Source organism: Chrysemys picta, chromosome 5 (genome assembly GCF_011386835.1).
Source record: "Chrysemys picta bellii isolate R12L10 chromosome 5, ASM1138683v2, whole genome shotgun sequence".
Taxonomy (NCBI): domain Eukaryota; kingdom Metazoa; phylum Chordata; order Testudines; family Emydidae; genus Chrysemys; species Chrysemys picta.
Window position 1 is genome coordinate 124474284 of NC_088795.1, and position 19502 is coordinate 124493785.

General features: G+C 39.9%; 1 protein-coding gene across 3 annotated transcripts in view; it reads left to right on the forward strand.

Annotated features, from left to right (window-relative positions):
• The window catches only part of MXD4 (MAX dimerization protein 4), a 45033-nt gene that overhangs the window by 10109 nt on the left and 15422 nt on the right, over positions 1-19502 (forward strand). For all 3 annotated transcript variants that reach the window (XM_005292384.4, XM_005292385.4, XM_042855540.2), the window contains exon 3: positions 2416-2445. In XM_005292384.4, coding sequence (XP_005292441.1) covers positions 2416-2445 — 30 coding nt within the window. The remainder of the gene's footprint in view (positions 1-2415; positions 2446-19502) is intronic.

A 19502-nucleotide genomic window follows, 5' to 3' on the forward strand; every position in this document is an offset into this window, starting at 1 on the left:
AATTTTGAGCAGGAAATAATGTGTATATGTATTCCCATTGTGTTGCTCTATTTATGATATGGTGCATTTAGTTTAAGATTTAAAATATAAAGAAAAAATGTTTTTTAAACAAGATACCAACTCATACATGACCTGTTCAACTCTCACTAAAATCAATGGGGAGGTTTCCACGGAAGCCTGGATTGGGCTCAGAGACCCTGATCCTTCAAAAGTTTACACGTGTTCCGACCCTTACGTGAGTAGTCCCATTTAAGTCAGTGCCTAAATATTTGCAGGATCAGGGCCATAGTGGGTAGACTTGGACCAGGAAAAAAACATTTTAGGGTCTGATCATCAGTGATTACTGGGACACTACCAAATTCATGGTCCCTTTTGGTCAATGTCATGGTTATAGGATTTTTAAAAATCTATGATTTCAGCTACTTAAATCTGAAATTTCGCGGTGTTGTAATTGTAGGGGTCCTGACCCAAAAAGGAGTTGTGGGGGAGGGGGTCGCAAGGCTATTGTAGGGGGAGTTGCAGTATTACTACCCTTACTTCTGCGCTATTGTTGGCGGCGGCGCTGCCTTCAGAGCTGGGCAGCTGGAAAGCAGCGGCTGATGTCTTGGAGCCCAGCTCTGAAGGCAGAACCGTGGTCAGCAGCAGCACAGAAGTAAGGATGGGATGGGATGGTATTGCCACCCTTTCTTCTGCGCTGCTGCATGCAGAGCTGGGCCCTCAGTCAGCAGCCACCACTCTCTGGCCACTCACTTCTGCGCTGCTGCCTTCAGAGCTAAGTGTGGCATGATATGGTATTATCACCCTTACTTCTGGACTGCTGCTGGCGGGGAGCCGCCTTCAGAGCTGGGTGCCCGGCCAACAGCCGCCACTTTCCAGCCACCCAGCTCTAAAGGCAGTGCAGATTAAGGATGGCAATACTGCGACGCTCCCCACCCCCGCAATGCCCTTTTGGGTGAGTAGCCCCAATTTGAGAAACAGTGGTCTCCCCTGTGAAATCTGTATAATACAGGGTAAAAGCATACAAAAAACTAGATTTCATGGGGGGAGACCAGATTTCACGGTCTGTGACACGTTTTTCATGGCCATGAATTTGGTAGGGCCCTAGTGATTATACGTGATCATCGCTTTGTTTTCCCTGTGCAGCCAGATGGGTACATTGGTTGCAGTGTTCACATCAATAAGAAATTTCAAATATGCTGCAACATCTATGTGGGCGGTTTGCTTAAGAGCCAGCTACATGCTTCTGTAGGGAACGATCGATGGCCCTGTGCTGCACCTGGTAACTACACATGTCTTAGAATGGACTGTGCTCTTTACACCTAAGGCATGAACAAAGCAACCTCTGTCAGCACATAGTGCACAGAAGCTGGTTGGGTTTCTAACGTACTGTTGGAAAACTGATTCACAAAATCTGCTTGCATGGATCTTGATGCTGTAATGTGTTACGCCATAAAAGCTGCTGCTGCCTTCATATTCATGATCTTCACATACTGGAATAATAAAAATCTGTTTCCATTCTGAGAGAACTAGAACTACTGGTCCAGGAAATGACTGGTTTTGTAACAGTGACAATAATTTCATCTGAGAAATGTTTTTAATTTCAGTTGTATAAATATAATTATTGTTTCTGTCTGAATCTGTTTTGTTTGTTTTTAACAGTTTTCAATGGTAGGTTCAATTTTTCTACAATAGGAACATAGTCCTAATTTCTTGGAAGTTTTTATTTTTATTTTCTTTAACGTTCTAGGTTTCTGATCTGTACATAGGTTTAGTAAAAGAAAAGATGCATCTTTTCTGCATTAAGACTGATATTCACAATTACTGCAGCTGTTAAATGGTGATCAATCTTTTTTTTTTTTTTTTTCCTGCTTCCCTCAGAGTCTCCCAGAAACTAAGTTTTGAATCTCTTCTTTTGGGATTTCCTCCCTCCCGTTCTTACAGTTCTTATCTTTTACCAATTGGATCTTGCAACTGTTTTTTGTTTGTTTGATCTTTTTTTCCTTTTCTCCATGGCTGAAAATGTTGTGTGGTTTGTTTCTCTTACCACTTGGGTCAAATTAAGAGGCAGATTTGTGCTTAGTGCCTGAAGACCCTTTAATAAACTTTTCTGTACAAATTGTAGTCTGTCTGTGCAAAAAGATTTACCCATGCAAATGCTGTAGTTAGATATTCTAGGGAAACAACTAAAAGATGTTGACACCTTGAAGACTTTCAAAAGCTATGTTAAAAGCAACCAATTTAAAACATATATTGCATTAAAATCCATGTGAAGTCTAGGCTTTAGTTTTGTTTATAATCTGTTTTAAATTGCAGGCTTTTAACATCTTTTTTTGAAAGCCATATAGGTGACATTTTTAGCTATTCTAAAATCCAGTACTCATCATTCTAAAAAATTTTTTTTTCTATTTTTAATAGGTCATCACACAACGAACTAGAAAAACATAGGTAAGTCATGAAAAGAAAGTGTCATTATCTAGAAAAAGCATCGTAGATGTTTGGATGACCATGTATGGACAGGGATATGGTGTTAGAATGGTGTTCTGAATGAACCATCTAAACTTATAGCTGATGAATACTGTACTTATAGAAGTATAACTTTAATATTAATTATGTTATTAAAGAAGTTGATTTCCCTAGTTGTTTGCTAGCAAACCTTAAGAGTTATAAATACAATAGAAATTGAGTTATCATGATTTAGCTGCATGGATTTGGGGCTAGGGGAGGAGTATGAAATGCAGAATTACTTTACTGTTTAACAACGTTTAAAGTAAACTTGTGTGTCACAGGGGAAGGATTTAGTCTTGCAACTCCCACTCTATGTAAACTCATTGCAAACAAATTTCCCATTAACTCAGCTTCCTTACAGAGACAGCAGGTTCCATCCAGAGGATTATGTTCAGGGCTGGAAGTGTCTGCAACACTTTGAAAAACGATTATTTATTAATTAAATAAGTTCACAAAACCCTTTAGGCCCAGAATTTTAAATAGTTTCTTCATAACTATAGTAACAGCTACACATGCAAAATGTGTGTGAACAATTTTGGGGTCTGGACTCCTTTTTTTCTGAAGAGGCCAGGCATCCTAAGGCAGTTACTAGAGCTGAAGACAATGTATGCAAACAAACTATGGTAATATCGAATAGGTGACAAATATGACTCATGAAATTATGCACACAGATTTGATGCATGCTTCAGACTGTGTGAAGGGTGGTTGACAGACTCTTACTGTATTGCTTCCAAAGGGAACGGTGATATTTGTAATGCTGAAATTTTCTTCCTGTCCTATCCCAAAATAGGACGAAGAAACTTAATCACAATTTCTTTATTAAAGTTCCTGTCACCATGCTTTCACCTTGTTGTTTTTTCATACTCCTTGTCCTTGATCTTCTGTTCAATCTCTTAGTACCCTTCCCTGCTCTGTCACTACCAATCTATCTTTACTGAGTATCCATTTCCCCCCATTCCTCTTTTATTATCTCAGCATGTAGTTTCCTATTTCTCCCTCTGCTCTAGCTCTGAGCACATTTAAGCAGCACAGTGTGGGGGAGGCATTAGCACTGCATGCAGGTGCAGGAAAGGAGTGGTTTTTTTTATATAATATATAATCACATTTCAGTTTCTCACTTTGAGTTCTGCAATGCGTCTCTTCACATGCATGTTAATAGTACTTGCCACTGTGGCATTTTCTCTCTGCAGTTTACTTATTTTCACATTGGAACTTGAAGATATAGCTTCTAATTGCATTTAGTTAGCAATATTTAATTGTAATTACATACTGCAGGTCCTAAAGTTAAACTGTAGTTGAAGCCAAATTTTCAGATAGCCTTAATCCAGCCTGCAACCATGAATGTGTAAAATTAAGAACATAAGAATGGCCATACTGGGTCAGATCAGTGGTCCATCTAGCCCAGTAACCTATCTTCTCACAGTGACCAATGCCAGATGCTTTTGGCAGTTGGAGATTTAGGGACACCCAGAACATGAGATTGCATGCCCGACCATTTTGGCTAATAGTCATTGATGGACCTATCCTCCATGAATTTATCTAACTCTCTTTTGAACCCAGGTATACTTTTGGCCTTCACATCATCTCCATGGTAACAGGTTCCATGGGTTGACACTGTATTGTGTGAAGAAGTACCTCCTTATGTTTGTTTTAAACCTACTGCCTGTTAATTTTGTAAGGTGACCCCTAGTTCTTGTGTTATGTGAAGGGATAAAATAATGTTTCCCTATTCACTTTCTCCACACCATTCATGATTTTATCCCTCAGTCATCTCTTTTTCTATGATGAACAGTTCCAATCCTGTTAATCTCTTTTTATGTAAAAGCTGTTCCCTCCCCCAATTATTTGTTGCCCTTCTCTATAAATTTTCCAATTCTAATATATATATATTTTTTGAGATGGGGCAACCAGAACTGCACATAGTATTCAAGGCATGGGGATCCCATGGATTTATATACTGGCCTTATGATATTTTCTGTCTTATTATCTATCCTTTTCCTAATGGTTCCTAACATTCTGTTAGCTTTTTTGAGTGCCCCTGCACATTGAGTGGATGTTTTCAAGGAACTAACCACGAAGACTCCAAGAGCTCTTTCTTGAGTGGTAACAGCTAATGAAGACCCAATAATTGTGTGTGTATAGTTGGGAATTTTTTTTCCAGTGTACATTACTTTGCATTTATCAACAGTGAATTTCATCTGCCGTTTTGTCACCAATCACATAGTTTAGTGAGATCCCTTTGTAACTCTTCAGTCAGCTTTGGAGTTAACTGTCTTGAGTAATTTTGTATCATGTGCAAACTTTGCCATCTCTAGGTATTTAAACTCACTCAGTGCTTACATTTTAGGGGAAATAAAAGTTCACTCAATGCCTATGTTCCTGCATTTGGGCATGAGCACTGCTGCCTTGCTTTAGGCAACCGGGTGCCTATCTGCTGCCTAAGCCCCAGAGCAATTCATGAATGGGGGTAGACATGCTCAAAGGCTGCCTACTGGATTGGGTCCCATTCAGAATCTGGCTGGAGGAGGAAGTGGTGGTGCTCACCTTAAAACTTGTAGTCCAGTGGTTAGAACATTTCCTGGGATGTGGGTGACATCTCTTTTTGGCCCAGTGACTGTTTTTATCCACAGTCACTGGGTCAAAGAGAGCTAAAGAGGGAATGACTCTGTAGCCCAGTGGTTATGGCACCCACCTGGGAGGTGGGAGACCCAGGATCCCCTGCCCCAATCATTCTTTCATTATTTATCCACAGTGGAACAGCTTCAACAGGAGACACGGAGAGAAGCCCACATCAGAATATCCCATCACCCAGTGGTTAGAGCCCTGCTTCTGAGAGGGGTGGGAGACCCCTGTTCAAATTCTTTCTCGCCCATCAGCAAAGAGGGGAACTGAGTCTCTAAAAGTTATAAGGTGGGCACCCCCCTCCTCTGCCATTTTGTGTGGAGGGACGCAGGCATCTAACTCATTCCATCCTGAAAGAAATGTCTTCGGCACCATAGGCGCCAACTTTCTCCGGCACTGGTGGGTGCTCGCACCCCCCACCGCCGGCCCTGCCCCAACTCCACCGTTTCCCTGCCCCTGCCCCACCCCCATTCCAACTCCTTCCCCAAAGTCCCCTCCCTGCCCCTATTGGACCCCTTCCCCAAATCCCCGCTCCGGCCCCGCCTCTTGCCTGAGCGCGCCGTGTTCTCCCTCCCCCCCCCCCCTTCCTCCCAGCCATGCGAAACAGCTGTTTCGTGGCCCAAGCGATGGGAGCTAAGTGGAAAAAGTGGGTACACGGCACGCTCCGGGGAGGAGGTGGAGCGGAGGTGAGCTGGGCGGGGAGCTGCCGGTAGGTGCTGAGCACCCACCCATTTTTCCCCGAGGGTGCTCCACCCCCGGAGCACCCATGGAGTTGGTGCCTATGTTCTGCACATAAGCCTGCAGGCGGCAGGTTCCTGTTTGTAGAACGCTAATCAGAGATAGGCGCCTCCCTGCACCCTGCCTCTAAGATCTAGTCTCTGAGAGAGGGGCTTGACTTCGCAGCACCCTGGCTGTCAGCATCTCCCATTGACTAGCTTAGGCGGCTACCTGCCTTGTGTGCTGACTTTTGGTTGCATCCTAAGGTGCTCGTCTCTCTCCATTCATTGTATAGGGAGCCTGGGCGCCTGACTCGTCTGTGTGGATCACAGTGTTGTTCCTGTGATTTTCTATGTGCCTAAAAGTTTCGTGTTATAATGCCTAAGTCCCTTTGTGAATCCGGGCCCTAAAAATCTGGAGTCTAGTCTAGTCTTGTGCATCATCAACAGAACTGTTTATTAAATCCCAGTCAGTTACAGCTTTGGAAACCTACAAAGAGCAACGGGTTTACCCAGGTGTCATGCGGGGCATAATTTGAAGACTATGAGGATTGGCAAGTGTAACAAAAGGTCTAATTTGGCCTGCAAATCCTTATTAGTGATAATGGCATGAGAAATCTAGAACCCAGGTTGAGTTTTCAAGGCTGACAATTAGAAAAACCTTTTTTTTTTTTAATTGTATACTGAGCACAGAATCTGTGATGGACAATAAACATGGAATTCCACAATGCCTTTCCTTACAGTATATTTTCAGTGTGTATCCAAAGGGATCAACTTAAGTTTCAACCTTCAATTTAATGGCTTTGCCATTGTGGATTGAACTGGGGCCTCAACATATTGCGTGAGTAATAATCATTTTCTGAACAGTGAGGCTTTACCTTCAAATTTTTGGGGGGTTTAGAGAGACGATGGAAGGATGGCCTTCTTCCCAAATTAAGCTCTCTATTTACTAAGCATGCTATAGTGTATATGTTCCTGTTACAGCTTGTGAAATATTACCCTTTTTCATTCTCACTGGCTGGGACTTGTGCATAAAAATCTGTGTCTTAAATTTATTGCACAAAATTCATTTGGGGTCAATTAATTTTTAATCTGTTTTTTCCCTGAAGCAGATATGGTGGTTTAGCTTGCTGCAGACTGGTTATTCAAATCTGCTCTCAGTTTCAGGGAATTCAATGAGAGTTATGCATGCCTATCTGAGAGCAGAATTGGGCCTGTTGTGTTGTGAAATATGCAGTTCAGGTTCCAGAAATAGTGCTAAATGTGAACATTTAACCTAGCAGATAATAAACAATGCTAGTGAAAAGCATAATGCTATCTCTTCATAGCAGTTTAAATTGGGTCCGTCCTTTCAATGCTTTTGATCCAGGTAAAGCATCATTTTCTTGTTGCAAAATACTGACATTCACAAAAATGGCAAGTTTTGTTGTATTTTTTTCTTTGGTTACTTTGTTTGGGTTTTGTTTTGTTTTTTAATAGATTAAACTGAACTTTGTAGGTATATATTTTTATAAGTGGAGACCAAGCCCTATTCGACAGCAATAGGAGGCTTCCAGGGAGTTCCTTGTTTTGTATTGTTTTCAGTGTTAAATAGTTATTTGTTTCCCTACACTTGCATACATATCACTGTAGCCCATAGCATGTCGCTCTGGAGACCAAACCATGACAACTATATCATACACAGGAGTGCAAGGTATTAATTTTAACATCTTTTTATTAGGGCTGTTGATTAAACACAGTTAACTCACCCAATTAACTAAAAAAAAATTAATCGTGATTGATTAATCTCACTGTTAAACAATAGAATACCAATTGAAATTTATTAAATATTTTTGGATGCTTTTCTACATTTTCAAATATATTGATTTCTATTACAACACAGAATACAAAGTGTACAGTGCTCACTTTATATTATTATTTTCGATTACAAATATTTGCACTGTGAAAATGATAAAAGAAATGGTATTTTTGAATTAGCGTCATACAAGTACTGTAGTGCAATCTCTTTATCGTGAAAGTGTAACTTACAAATGTAGATTTTATTTTTTTGGTTGCATAACTGCACTCAAATACAAAACAGTGTAAAACTTTAGAGCCCACAAGTCCACTCAGTCCTACTACTCCTTGTTCAGCCAATCGCTAAGACATTTACAGGAGATACTGCTGCCTGCTTCTTATTTACAATGTCACCTGAAATTGAGAACAGGCGTTCGCATGGCACTTTTGTAGGCAGCGTTACAAGGTATTGATGTGCCAGATATACTAAACATTTGTATGCCCCTTCATGCTTCGGCCACCATTCCAGAGGACATGCTTCCATGCTGATGATGCTTGTTAAAAAAAATAACGCATTTATTAAACTTGTGACTGAACTCCTTGGGGGAGAATTGTATGTCTCCATAAAAGATTATGCCTGCATTCTGCCATATATTTCATGTTATAGCAGTCTTGGATGATGACCCAGCACATGTTTGTTTTAAGAATACTTTCACAGAAGTGTTGACAAAATGCAAAGAAGGTACCAATGTCAGATTTCTAAGAATAGCTACAGAACTTGAACCAAGGTTTAAGAATCTGAAGTGCCGTCCAAAATCTGAGAGGGACGAGGTGCTGAATATGCTTTTAAAAGTCTTAAAAGAGCAACACTCAGATGCAGAAACTACAGAACCCAAACCACCAAAAAAGAAAATCAACCTTCTGCTGGTGGCATCTGACTCAGATGATGAAAATGAACATGCGTTGGTCCATTTTGCTTTGGATCGTAATCAAGCAGAACCCATCATCAGCATGGACGCATGTCCTCTGGAATGATGGTTGAAGCATGACGGGACATATGAATCTTTAGCGCATCTGGCACATAAATATGTTGCAACACTGGCTACAACAGTGCCATGAGACCACCTGTTCTCACTTTCAGGTGACATTGTAAACAAGCAGCAGCCAGCATTATCTCCTGCAAATGTAAACAAACTTGTTTGTCTGAAGTAGGACTGAGTGAACTTGTAGGCTGTAAAGTTTTACATTGTTTTATTTTTGAATGCAGTTATTTTTTGTACATAATTCTACATTTGTAAGATCAACTTTCATGATAAAGAGATTGCACTGCAGTACTTGTATTAGGTGACTTGAAAAATACTATTTCTTTTGTTTTTTATAGCGCAAATATTTGTAATCAAAAATAAATATAAAGGGAGCACTGTACACTTCGTATTCTTGTGTTGTAATTGAAAATGTAGAAAACGTCCAAAAATATTTAAATAAATGGTATTCTATTATTGTTTAACAGCGCGATTAATCGCACAATTAATGTTTTTTAATCTCTTGACAGCACTACTTTTTATACATATTATTAATATTTCTAAATGTAAAGGTAACACAGTCTATTATAGCAGTACTCAAAAAGCTGATCTAACCCTACTGGAAGTGCTTTGGTGTTGGTCTCTTAAACTAGCTATGCTGCTTGGTGTAAATCAGGCATGATTTTAATCCATTTCTGCTGGGAAATCTGAACTCAATATGTTGTATTTGTTGGCTAGAAGTAGGCAGTGGTTTAGTTTATTTTTTGCATTTAGCACCAAAACCAGTATTCGAACTTAAGTGCTAATGTGTGGCACTTAAAACAGACTTTCAGGTGCTTGGCTGTAGGTTTAGCTGCCTCACTGTCAGTGCTCAGGTTTAAAATTTGGACTCATAACTAGTTCTGTCCTGCTATCACCAGATGTTTCACAGGAACTGCCTAACATCAAGGCCCCCCACACTGTGTGGCAAAGTAAATCTAAATTCTGTCGCAAGGCCCTTTTTAATCTACATAAAAATGGCCCTACTGGGTCAGACCAAGGGTCCATCTAGCCCAGTATCCTGTCTTCCGATAGTGGCCAGTGCCAGGTGCCCCAAAGGGAATGAACAGAACAGGTAATCATCAAGTGATCCATCCCGTCACTCATTCCCAGCTTCTGGCAAACAGAGGCTAGGGACACCATTCCTGCCGATCCTGGCTAATAGCCATTGATGGAGCTATCCTCCATGAATTTATCTAGTTCTTTTTTGAACCCTGTTATGGTCTTGGCCTTCACAACATCCTTTGGCAATGAGTTCCACAGGTTGACTGTGTGTTGTGTGAAGAAATACTTCCTTTTATTTGTTTTAAACCTACTGCCTATTAATTTCATTTGGTGGCCCCTAGTTCTTGTGTTATGAGAAGTAGTAAACAACACTTCCTTATCTACTTTCTCTACACCAGTAATGATTTTATAGACCTTAATCATATCTCACCTTAGCCATCTCTTTTCCAAGCTGAAAAGTCCCAGTCTTATTAATCTCTCCTCATATGGAAGCCGTTCCATACCCCTATTCATTTTTGTTGCCCTTTTCTGAACCTTTTCCAATTCCAATATATCTTTTTTGAGATGGGGCAACCACATCTGCACACAGTATTCAAGATGTGGGCATACCATAGATTTATATAGAGGCAATGTGATATTTTCTGTCCTATTATCTATCCCTTTCTTAATTATTCCCAGCATTCTTTTCATTTTTTTGACTGCCGCTGCACATTGAGTGGATGTTTTCAGAGAACTATCTACAATGACTCCAAGATCTCTTTCTTGAGTGGTAACAGCTAATTTAGACCCCATCATTTTATATGTATAGTTGGGATTATGTTTTCCAATGTGCATTACTTTGCATTTATCAACATTAAATATCGTCTGCCATTTTGTTGGCCAGTCACCCAGTTTTGAGAGATCCTTCTGTAGCTCTTCGCAGTTTGCCTGGGTCTTAATTATCTTTAGTAATTTTGTATCATCTGCAAATTTTGTCACCTCACGGTTTACCCCTTTTTCCAGATCATTTATGAATATGTTTAATAGGCCTGGTCCCAGAACATACCCCTTGGGACACCACTATTTACCGCTCTCCAGTCTGAAAACTGACCATTTATACCAGGGGTTCTCAAACTGGGGGTCGGGACCCCTCAGGGGGTCACGAGGTTATTACATGGGGGGGTCACAAGCTGTCAGCCTCCACCCCAAACCTCACTTTGCCTCCAGCATTTATAATGATGTTAAATATATAAAAAAGTGTTTTTAATTTATAAGGGGGGGTCGCACTCAGAGACTTGCTATGTGAAACGGGTCACCAGTACAAAAGTTTGAGAGTCACTGATTTATACCTACCCTTTGTTTACTATCTTTTAACTAGCTACCAGTTCATGAGAGCACCTTCCCTCTTATCCCGTGGCAGCTTATTTTGCATAAGAGCCTTTGCTGAGGGACCTTGTCAAAGGCTTTCTGACAATTTAAGTACACTATATCCACTGGATCCCCTTGGTCCACATGCTTGTTGGCCCCCTCAAAGAATTCTAATAGATTGGTGAGGCATGATTTCCCTTTAATAAAACCATGTTGACTCTTCCTCAACAAATTATGTTCATCTATATGTCTGACAATATTGTTCTTTATTATAGTTTCAACCAGTTTGCCTGGTACTGAAGTCAGGCTTACAGGCCTGTAATTGCCAGGATCACCTCTGGAGCCCTTTTTAAAAATTGGCATCACATTAGCTATACTCCAGTCATCTGGTACAGAAGCTGATTTAAGTGATAGGTTATAAACTACAGTTAGTAGTTCTGCAATTTCACATTTGAGTTCCTTCAGAACTCTTGGGTGAATACCATCTGGTCCTGGTGACTTACTGCTGTTTAATTTATCAATTTGTTTCAAAACTTTCTCTAATGATACCTGAATATGGGACAGTTCCTCAGATCTGTCACCTAAAAAGAATGGCTCAGGTTTGGGAATCTCCTTCACATCCTCAGCCGTGAAGACCGATGCAAAGAATTCATTTAGTTTCTCCGCAATGGCTTTATTGTCCTTGAGTGCTCTTTAGCACCTCGATCGTCCAGTGGTTGTTTAGCAGGCTTCCTGCTTCTGATGTACTTAAAAAAAATATTTGCTATTACTTTTTGAGTCTCGGGCTAACTGTTCCTCAAATTCTTTTTTTGGCCTTCCTAATTGTATTTTTACACTTCATTTGCCAATGTTTATGCTCCTTTCTATTTTCCTCACTAGGATTTAACTTCCACTTTTTAAAGGATGCCTTTTTGCCTCTCACTGCTTCTTTTACTTTGTTGTTTAGCCACGGTGGCTCTTTTTTAGTTCTCTTACTATGTTTTTTAATTTGGAAAATACATTTCAGTTGAGCATCTATTATGCTGTCTTTAAAAAGTTTCCATGCAACTTGCAGAGATTTCACTTTTGGCACTGTACCCTTTAATTTCTGTTTAACTAACCTCCTCATTTTTGTGTAGTTCCCCTTTCTGAAATGAAATGCTATAGTATTGGGCTGCTGTGGTGTTTTTCCTGCCACAGAGATATTAAATTTAATTATATCATGGTCACCAAGTGGTCCAGCTATATTCACCTCTTAGACCAGATCCTGTGCTCCACTTAGGACTAAATCAAGAATTGCCTCTCCTCTGGTGGGTTCCGGAATGGCTGCTCCAAGAAGCATCTATCTTATCTGTCTATTCTCTAGTTAATTGTGGGTGGGAGAAGGGATTTAACATGGATTTATATTGCCTTCACCCACTGATCACTGTTTCTTCTGGGTGATTAGCAAAGCAGGATGTGTACCTCCCAACAGCTTTGTGTTTTGTCATAAAGCAAAGAGGATATTGTTTTCAGCTGTCCCTAATTAATCTCCATATCTAACTTGGCCTGCCTCGCCATCAACTCAATACCACCCGCTAAGGGAAATTGAGTGTTACAAAAATATATTTTCTTTTTAGTAAACAAAAACAAACAAAAAAACCCAAGAAATCCTCTATCATTCTTGGACTAAAATGCTTGCTGAGAGCCCTGTACTATGCATTGTCGATGTAGTCTGTGTTGCAACTCAGATTTGCTAGCATTACACTTTTTTTTCTAGATCCCTTCCTCTTGGCCACAGTCCAGAGACACAGTGTCCTTGTTTAGCATTTTGATGTGGGGAAACACTGATAATTAAAGCAGGTTTCAAGCCATGAGCTGATTTGTAAGCAGCAACTTGCTCCAGGATGTGTGTTGTCAGTCGATAAATACACAGCTTGTGTGTGCTGAGCCACAGTGTGTCTTGTGCCTGATTATGCACAGTGTGTGTGCGTACATGTTGATTGAACCCACACCCTAGGGGGAGTATTGTTTAAAATAATAAAGTTAATTTCTAGAAGAATGGAGATGTCATTTTGTTCTCCCTTACACTGGTATAAAACCAGTTTAACCACACATTGACTTTAGTGGAGTTCCTCCTTATTTACAATGGTATAATTTAGGGCAGAATCAGGCCTTGGAGTTTTAAGATATATGTCCAGGATGTGTGTATATGTAAAGTAATGGAATTAAACCTATAGTGTACCAGTATCTGGACAAATAGGTCCTGAAATGGAAATCTCATTGCCCTCAAGGGTTTGTTGGACTAGGCCCTCAATTTCCTTAGGCACCAGACTGACTTATGAAGATTGGAGATTTTCTATTTTGCAAATTTAACAAATAAACAAATAAAACCAAAATTAAAACCGATGGATTTGTGGAGCTGTGTTACATGGGGGAAAAAGTTCGAGCATTTTAGTGTGCAAAATGAGTGAGTGAAAGGGTATGATGTGGCGGTGAGCCTTTAAAAAAAAAAAAACAGCTTTGAAGAAATGAACCTATTAACAGTTTTATTTTTGTAAATGCTGTTCCCAGCGGTGTGTATGCTTATGTATGGATATTTGTGTGTGTATTTCAAGAGTTTGCATAGTTCTCTAAGAGGCATTGCTGTTTATCTCCCTGGATTACATAGGTGCCATGGGATGTAGGCATGCCATTGGATTTTTTTAGTGTACTGAAGAGGAAATAATCTCAACAAATCCTGTATAAATGCACCTTTTTCATTCAGCTGTATTTCTTCATTGTACTAGATGTCGTTGGCGTTATTGCTCAAAATTCCTTATACTTAAAGAGGTACATATGAGGGTTGGCCTCTTTCCTACTTCTGTTCACCATTTCAGTAGAGCCACTCGTACGCATATCAAACCGTATGGGGGCGGGGAGGAGTAAAAGAGATAAAAACAGGGAATATCTTAAACAGAATTTCCTTTTATGCAGGTGATAAATTTAATATACCATCTCAAATGTTCAAAATTAATGTCAGTTATTCACAACGACAAAAGAATGGTGGTTTGTTTCCAGCTGTAAGATAAATGGATACACAACAAAAGATCTAGGCCCACTTCACACTCTTCTGCCCAAAAAAAAAAAAAAGTCACAAAGGGTGAAAACTTACTGAAAAAATCCACAGTTTCCCTATTGCCCCATCTCCACTACATGATTCTTTTGTCAGGGCAGGGATGTAAGCCTTGCTCAAGTGACAGGATCTAAGGTTTGTACAACCAGCAGCAGAACCAGTGTTGTCAGACCTTGCAGATTCTCAACCAGGCATGTGCAGTTAACTATATGAAAAGAGATTGATATAGACAAAACGGAGTTGATTCTTATTTGCTGCCCAGATGGGCAAAACCACAAATGGAATGAGCATTGCACTATATTTCAAATTGGAGCCTAACATTCTGCGTATAATCAAGATGGTACTGCATACTAGTGTCAGTAGGATAAAGGTGCAGCGCTGAGATGGGGGGGACAAAGATAGCTTCAAGCCACTTTTATGCCTTCCATACTCTAGGTTGCTCTGAAGGTCATTGCAACACTCAGAGCCTGCTTTAATTTACCACAGTCTTAGCAACTGCCTCTAATTTATGGCAGTACTCTAGTCATTCCTGCTTGTGTCTGACATGCCTCCATACCCCTAGTTTTCACCTACAACCCCTCTTTAGAACATATACAGAGTGTAATCAAATAACTACAACCCATATAATCAGTGGGGACCCCATCCTGAAAGAAGTCTTTCCTGCATCCCCTCTTTTGGCTTCAAACAACCCCCCACCCTCTCCAAGCTCATCATCAGAAGCAAGCTCCCTGCAGACCAGGACATATCAACTCAAAGCAGCACCAGACCCTGCCAAAAGAGATGCAAAACCCGAAGACATATCTCCACAGCTACAATGATCAACACCCCCCACAACACACCTTTCGAGATTCATGGGTCCTACACATGCTTATCACAACATGTGGTGTACCTCATCCAATGCACTAAACTCCCCAATACCTATTATGTGGGTGAAACCAATCGCTGTTCTCTCAAATGAACTCAACAGGAAAATGATAAAAGATAAAAACACCACATGACCTGCGGAGTGAACACTTTTCACAAAGCAATCACTCTATATCTGACCTCTCAGTCCTCATCCTTAAAGGAAACATGCACAACACTTTCAAAATATGAGCATGTGAGCTTAAATTCATAACTCTGCTAGACCCTAAAAATCATGGTCGTAATAAAAACACTGGATTTAATGCTTATTACAACAGTCTGTAAATGCACTAACCCCTTTTTTTTGTCCTATGACTACAGGGGTTTTAATGAGCCACTTCACCTTGAATGGTCCCTTAGCACATATTCTAACTACTTATACTAAACCATCTGTTCATTCTTGTATTTAGCTGTGATACTCTGACTACCTTTCCCAGACCTGAGTAAGAGCTCTGTGTAGCTCCAAAGGTTGTCTCTCTCGCCAACAGAAGTTGGTCCAATAAAAGATAGTACTTCACCCAGCTTGTCTCTCTAATATGCCTCTATTCTGGCATATGCAGTCCTGTGTTGTCCCTGTGCTAGGGAATTCCCTGGGGCTGCTCTGCCACTTTTATCATATTGCTCCAATTCTTTTTCTCCTGGTTTGCTGCTGTGTAGCACTTCACTGTTCTTTAGGAAACATGGTGGAGTGACTATCCTAAAGGGCAGCCACCAGTGGTACTCATCTGTGAACTGATTGTGAGAAAAATGCTGTCGAGACTTTCTGCCAGCCACTCTCTCTCTAATGAGTCAAGTGCATCCCCTGCACAATGCAGCCTGTGTTCACCTGTCCCCAACTTGCTCCAAGCCCAGCTTTCTGGATGCTAGTGCCAACTTGCAGAGCTGGCCAAGAATTTATACATTTGTGGTATTACAGATATTTCCCTGTATTTATGTTTGCTAAAAGATGTAGAAATAATTTCTGGTGTCACACAAATATTCTTCTATAGCCTGGACAAGCCTCAAACTTCAGAAGGAAAAAGGCCCAAGTCAAAGTTTTGAACCTGGGCCCAGGATAGGTAATATTTAATGTAGTCCCATTTTGTGAGAGCTGAAGTATGCACTGAATACTATGGAATGTAAATTTGTATACAGTGATCTAAACCAGATGTCACCATTCTTAAAAAGGATAAATTCACAGGAGACTGAATGTAATCAGTAGCCAGTCTTTTCTTTGTCTTCTGCAAGAGGTTTTTGTAGTACAGGTATAGGTTCCCAAGTCATCAATCTTCGTGTTCTACTTCATTGCTGGTATGCAAACTTTGACAATAATGTAATTTAATTAGGCAGTTGGAGAATGAGGTTACATTACAACCAACCAATTAACTGGATGGTATATATGGTGGTTCTTGTTTATTCAGGGTCATTTTTCAGGGCTTGAAAAAAATACTAGTTGCCTACTTTTTAGAAAACTAAACCTATTAAAGCTAATAAAAATGACAGGGTTTCACCAGTGTGGTCCCTGGTAAGAATTCAGAGAATGGATAAGGTTCTACACTATCCCTTCCTACGGTTTCCATTTTTGAGTCATCCTCCTACATGGTTAGCTCCAGTGACCCATCTCAACTTTTGCTCAAAGCTTTCTTGAGCAAAAGCACAGTGAAACTCACATAACTCATGTCAGTATTGGGCAGCGGTAAACATTGGAGCAGTCTCAAAACTCAGGAATTCCATACTGTTTCTGTTCATACTAAAATGTTATCTTTGCAATCACAAGGAGTAGAGAACTAAGGAAAACACACCCCAAAACTTAAAATTCTGCAGAAATTGATGGCTTACACCCCCCCACCCCCCCCCCTCCTCTCCAATGAAACACACACACTCACCAGGAAAAGCTTTCTGCTCACCAAATGAACAAGTGGATATTTCAAGCTTAGGTCATTTTATTAAACAGAAGAGTACCTTACTACAAAAGCTGTTGTAAAAGCTTTGTTTCTTTCATACAACAATATTGTCTTGGCAAAGCCTGTTTAGACTTTCATCCTTCTAAAGGTAGATGAATTGATTACCAGTCAGTTAATGATATATTGGTCTTTGGATGAGATTGTGTTTTCAAAAACACAATCAAAAAACTGGTCTATGCTCTTTGTGGTCCATTGCTTTTTTTTTTAACCAGTAGAGGTCTGCCCTGGTGTCAGTGGCCAAAAAATTTTCTCTTCCCTTTCTCCATCCCATTACTGACCATGGTTTGTTAGTGCCCCCAAATCCCAGAGGTAGTTCTGGTTCAGTGGTGCAGTTTGTCAGGACTTTTTATTTTACATGAGTCTCTGGCTGCAGAATTTGCCACTGAATCCATCCCTTGCTGCAGAATTATGCTTCAAGCTAAAAGCTTTTGTTTTTAAGAAAAAACAAATTTCTAGTTGTCTGAGTGTGAAAAAAAGCTTGAAAATGTGAACTAAGCATGAACTGATGTAGGGTTGTGTTCCTGAGTCTGCAGACAGCCTGAAACATTAGCTCTATAGATGTGAACAGCACCACTCATTTCAGTGGGGTGTACACACTGAAGCTAAAAGATACTTTTAATGTCAATATTGTTAAGTCTTTCATTGTTGATTGTTTTAGAAGATTTATCCAGCCAATGTGCTTATGCCTCAAACCCAAGCCACCACCTGTACCTTTCCAAATACAAAAGCCCCAACTCATCCTTATCCAGCTGCAAAAACCTTCAGCTTCTTTCCAGATAGCTTCAGCCATGTAGATGCATGGGCAATGTAGAGATCTGCTGTAGAACACTGAAAATGTAGGGAGAGAATGAAATTAATACTACTATTAAAGTAAATAACACAGAGGCTACTGCACGGATTGTATGACTGACTTTCAGAGCTAATTCACTACAGTCCACCTTTTTAAATTAAATTAAGCAGCTACAGTTTTTCCTGTGTGCTGTGCCAGAGTAACACACACTCCACAGACCTTGCTGCAGAAGGTCTTGTGTGTGTATTTAAGGCCTGATCCAAAGCCCTTGGAAGTCAATGGAAAGACCCCTTCGATTTCCAGGGACTTTGACTTATACTCCATGTACACAGAACAACTTGCAGAATTGAGGCCTTAGTAAGCAAAAATGGTACATCTACCATAATATGTGCTATATCTATCTTTTTGTTGTTGTTGCTTGCACAATAGAAGCACAGAGGTCTGCTATAGATAGAGAACACTACTGAATGTTCAGTTTTTAGCTCTATGGCACTAGACTGTAAGCAACTATTTCACACATCCCATAGCTATCAGAAAGTTCAAGTGCAGCACACTGGGTGCCTTGCCATGGTACAGTGCCTTGGTACTAAGAGTTTTTCTTCCCTCTTCATTAAAGCACAATTGCTATATAGCTGAAGCATATTGTGAAATTTGAGTTAGACTTGGGATTCACTGTTAAATATTTTTGTTTGTTGGAAATATTTATTGGGAGGGCTAAAAATAAAAATCAGGACTCTTCCTGACTGGGGCCTGGACTCTTTGTGGCTGGATAAATATGGAAAAAGTAGAATGTCATGCTTTGAAATGCACAGTTCGTACAGTCTTACATTGCAATTAATCTACTTTTAAATTGTGTCTAGGCCACAACTGAGTTGGTTTCTCTAGAAACATTTCTTATTAGCATTGATTGATGCTTTCCTTTTACTTACAGACTACTTTAAACAAAGATAACTTTATATTTTCATAGGCACAAAATAACTTTAATTAGCCTGTACAAATATCATTAGAGGAAAAGTGTTATAGAATTTAATAGGAATTAAGGCCCTCATTCATCAATGCCCTTGAGCACATGCCTATCTTTAGGCAGATAGTAAAACACACACACACATATACACAGAAAGAGTAAGGCAATTTACAGCAAAACCCTTAGCACAATACACACAGTGTGACCTGGTGTAAAATATTAGTTGCTATACAGAACGATAACTGTATTAATTAAAAAGATGTTAACTGCAGGAGCAGGCACAGTGGTTCAATGAAGAAAAGGCCTGATCCTGCAACATGTAAACTCCTACTGGCTTAACTCTTTAGGATTGGCCCATAAGTCATTACAAGGTAAACATTCCACAAATGATTTCTAAAGGTGGCCTGTATTTTAAATAAAATTATATGAAGTTACATTTAACAAGGAATAAACATACTACATATTTTCAATGTGACCAAGTTCACATTGTTGTAACACAGTCCCTTTTAGTGAATCTCATGTCATTATATAGGATTGCGGCAGGCTTTAAGTGTGGAAAAAATAGGTTAATACCTAAGAGGAGGGACTTGAATTAGCTTGACAAATACAGTACTATTATCCAGAGTTTGGTAATTGTATAGTATTGTTTCCCAGAGCTACATTTTGAGTTCTTTGTTCATCCACATTGTCTGCAATAACTCCATCCTCTTTAAAGCAAAGTTTTCTGTACCAAAACATATGGGTGCATTGCAGGCAAACAAGGGCAGAATTTGGTCCTTCGAGTACACTCTGTCTGG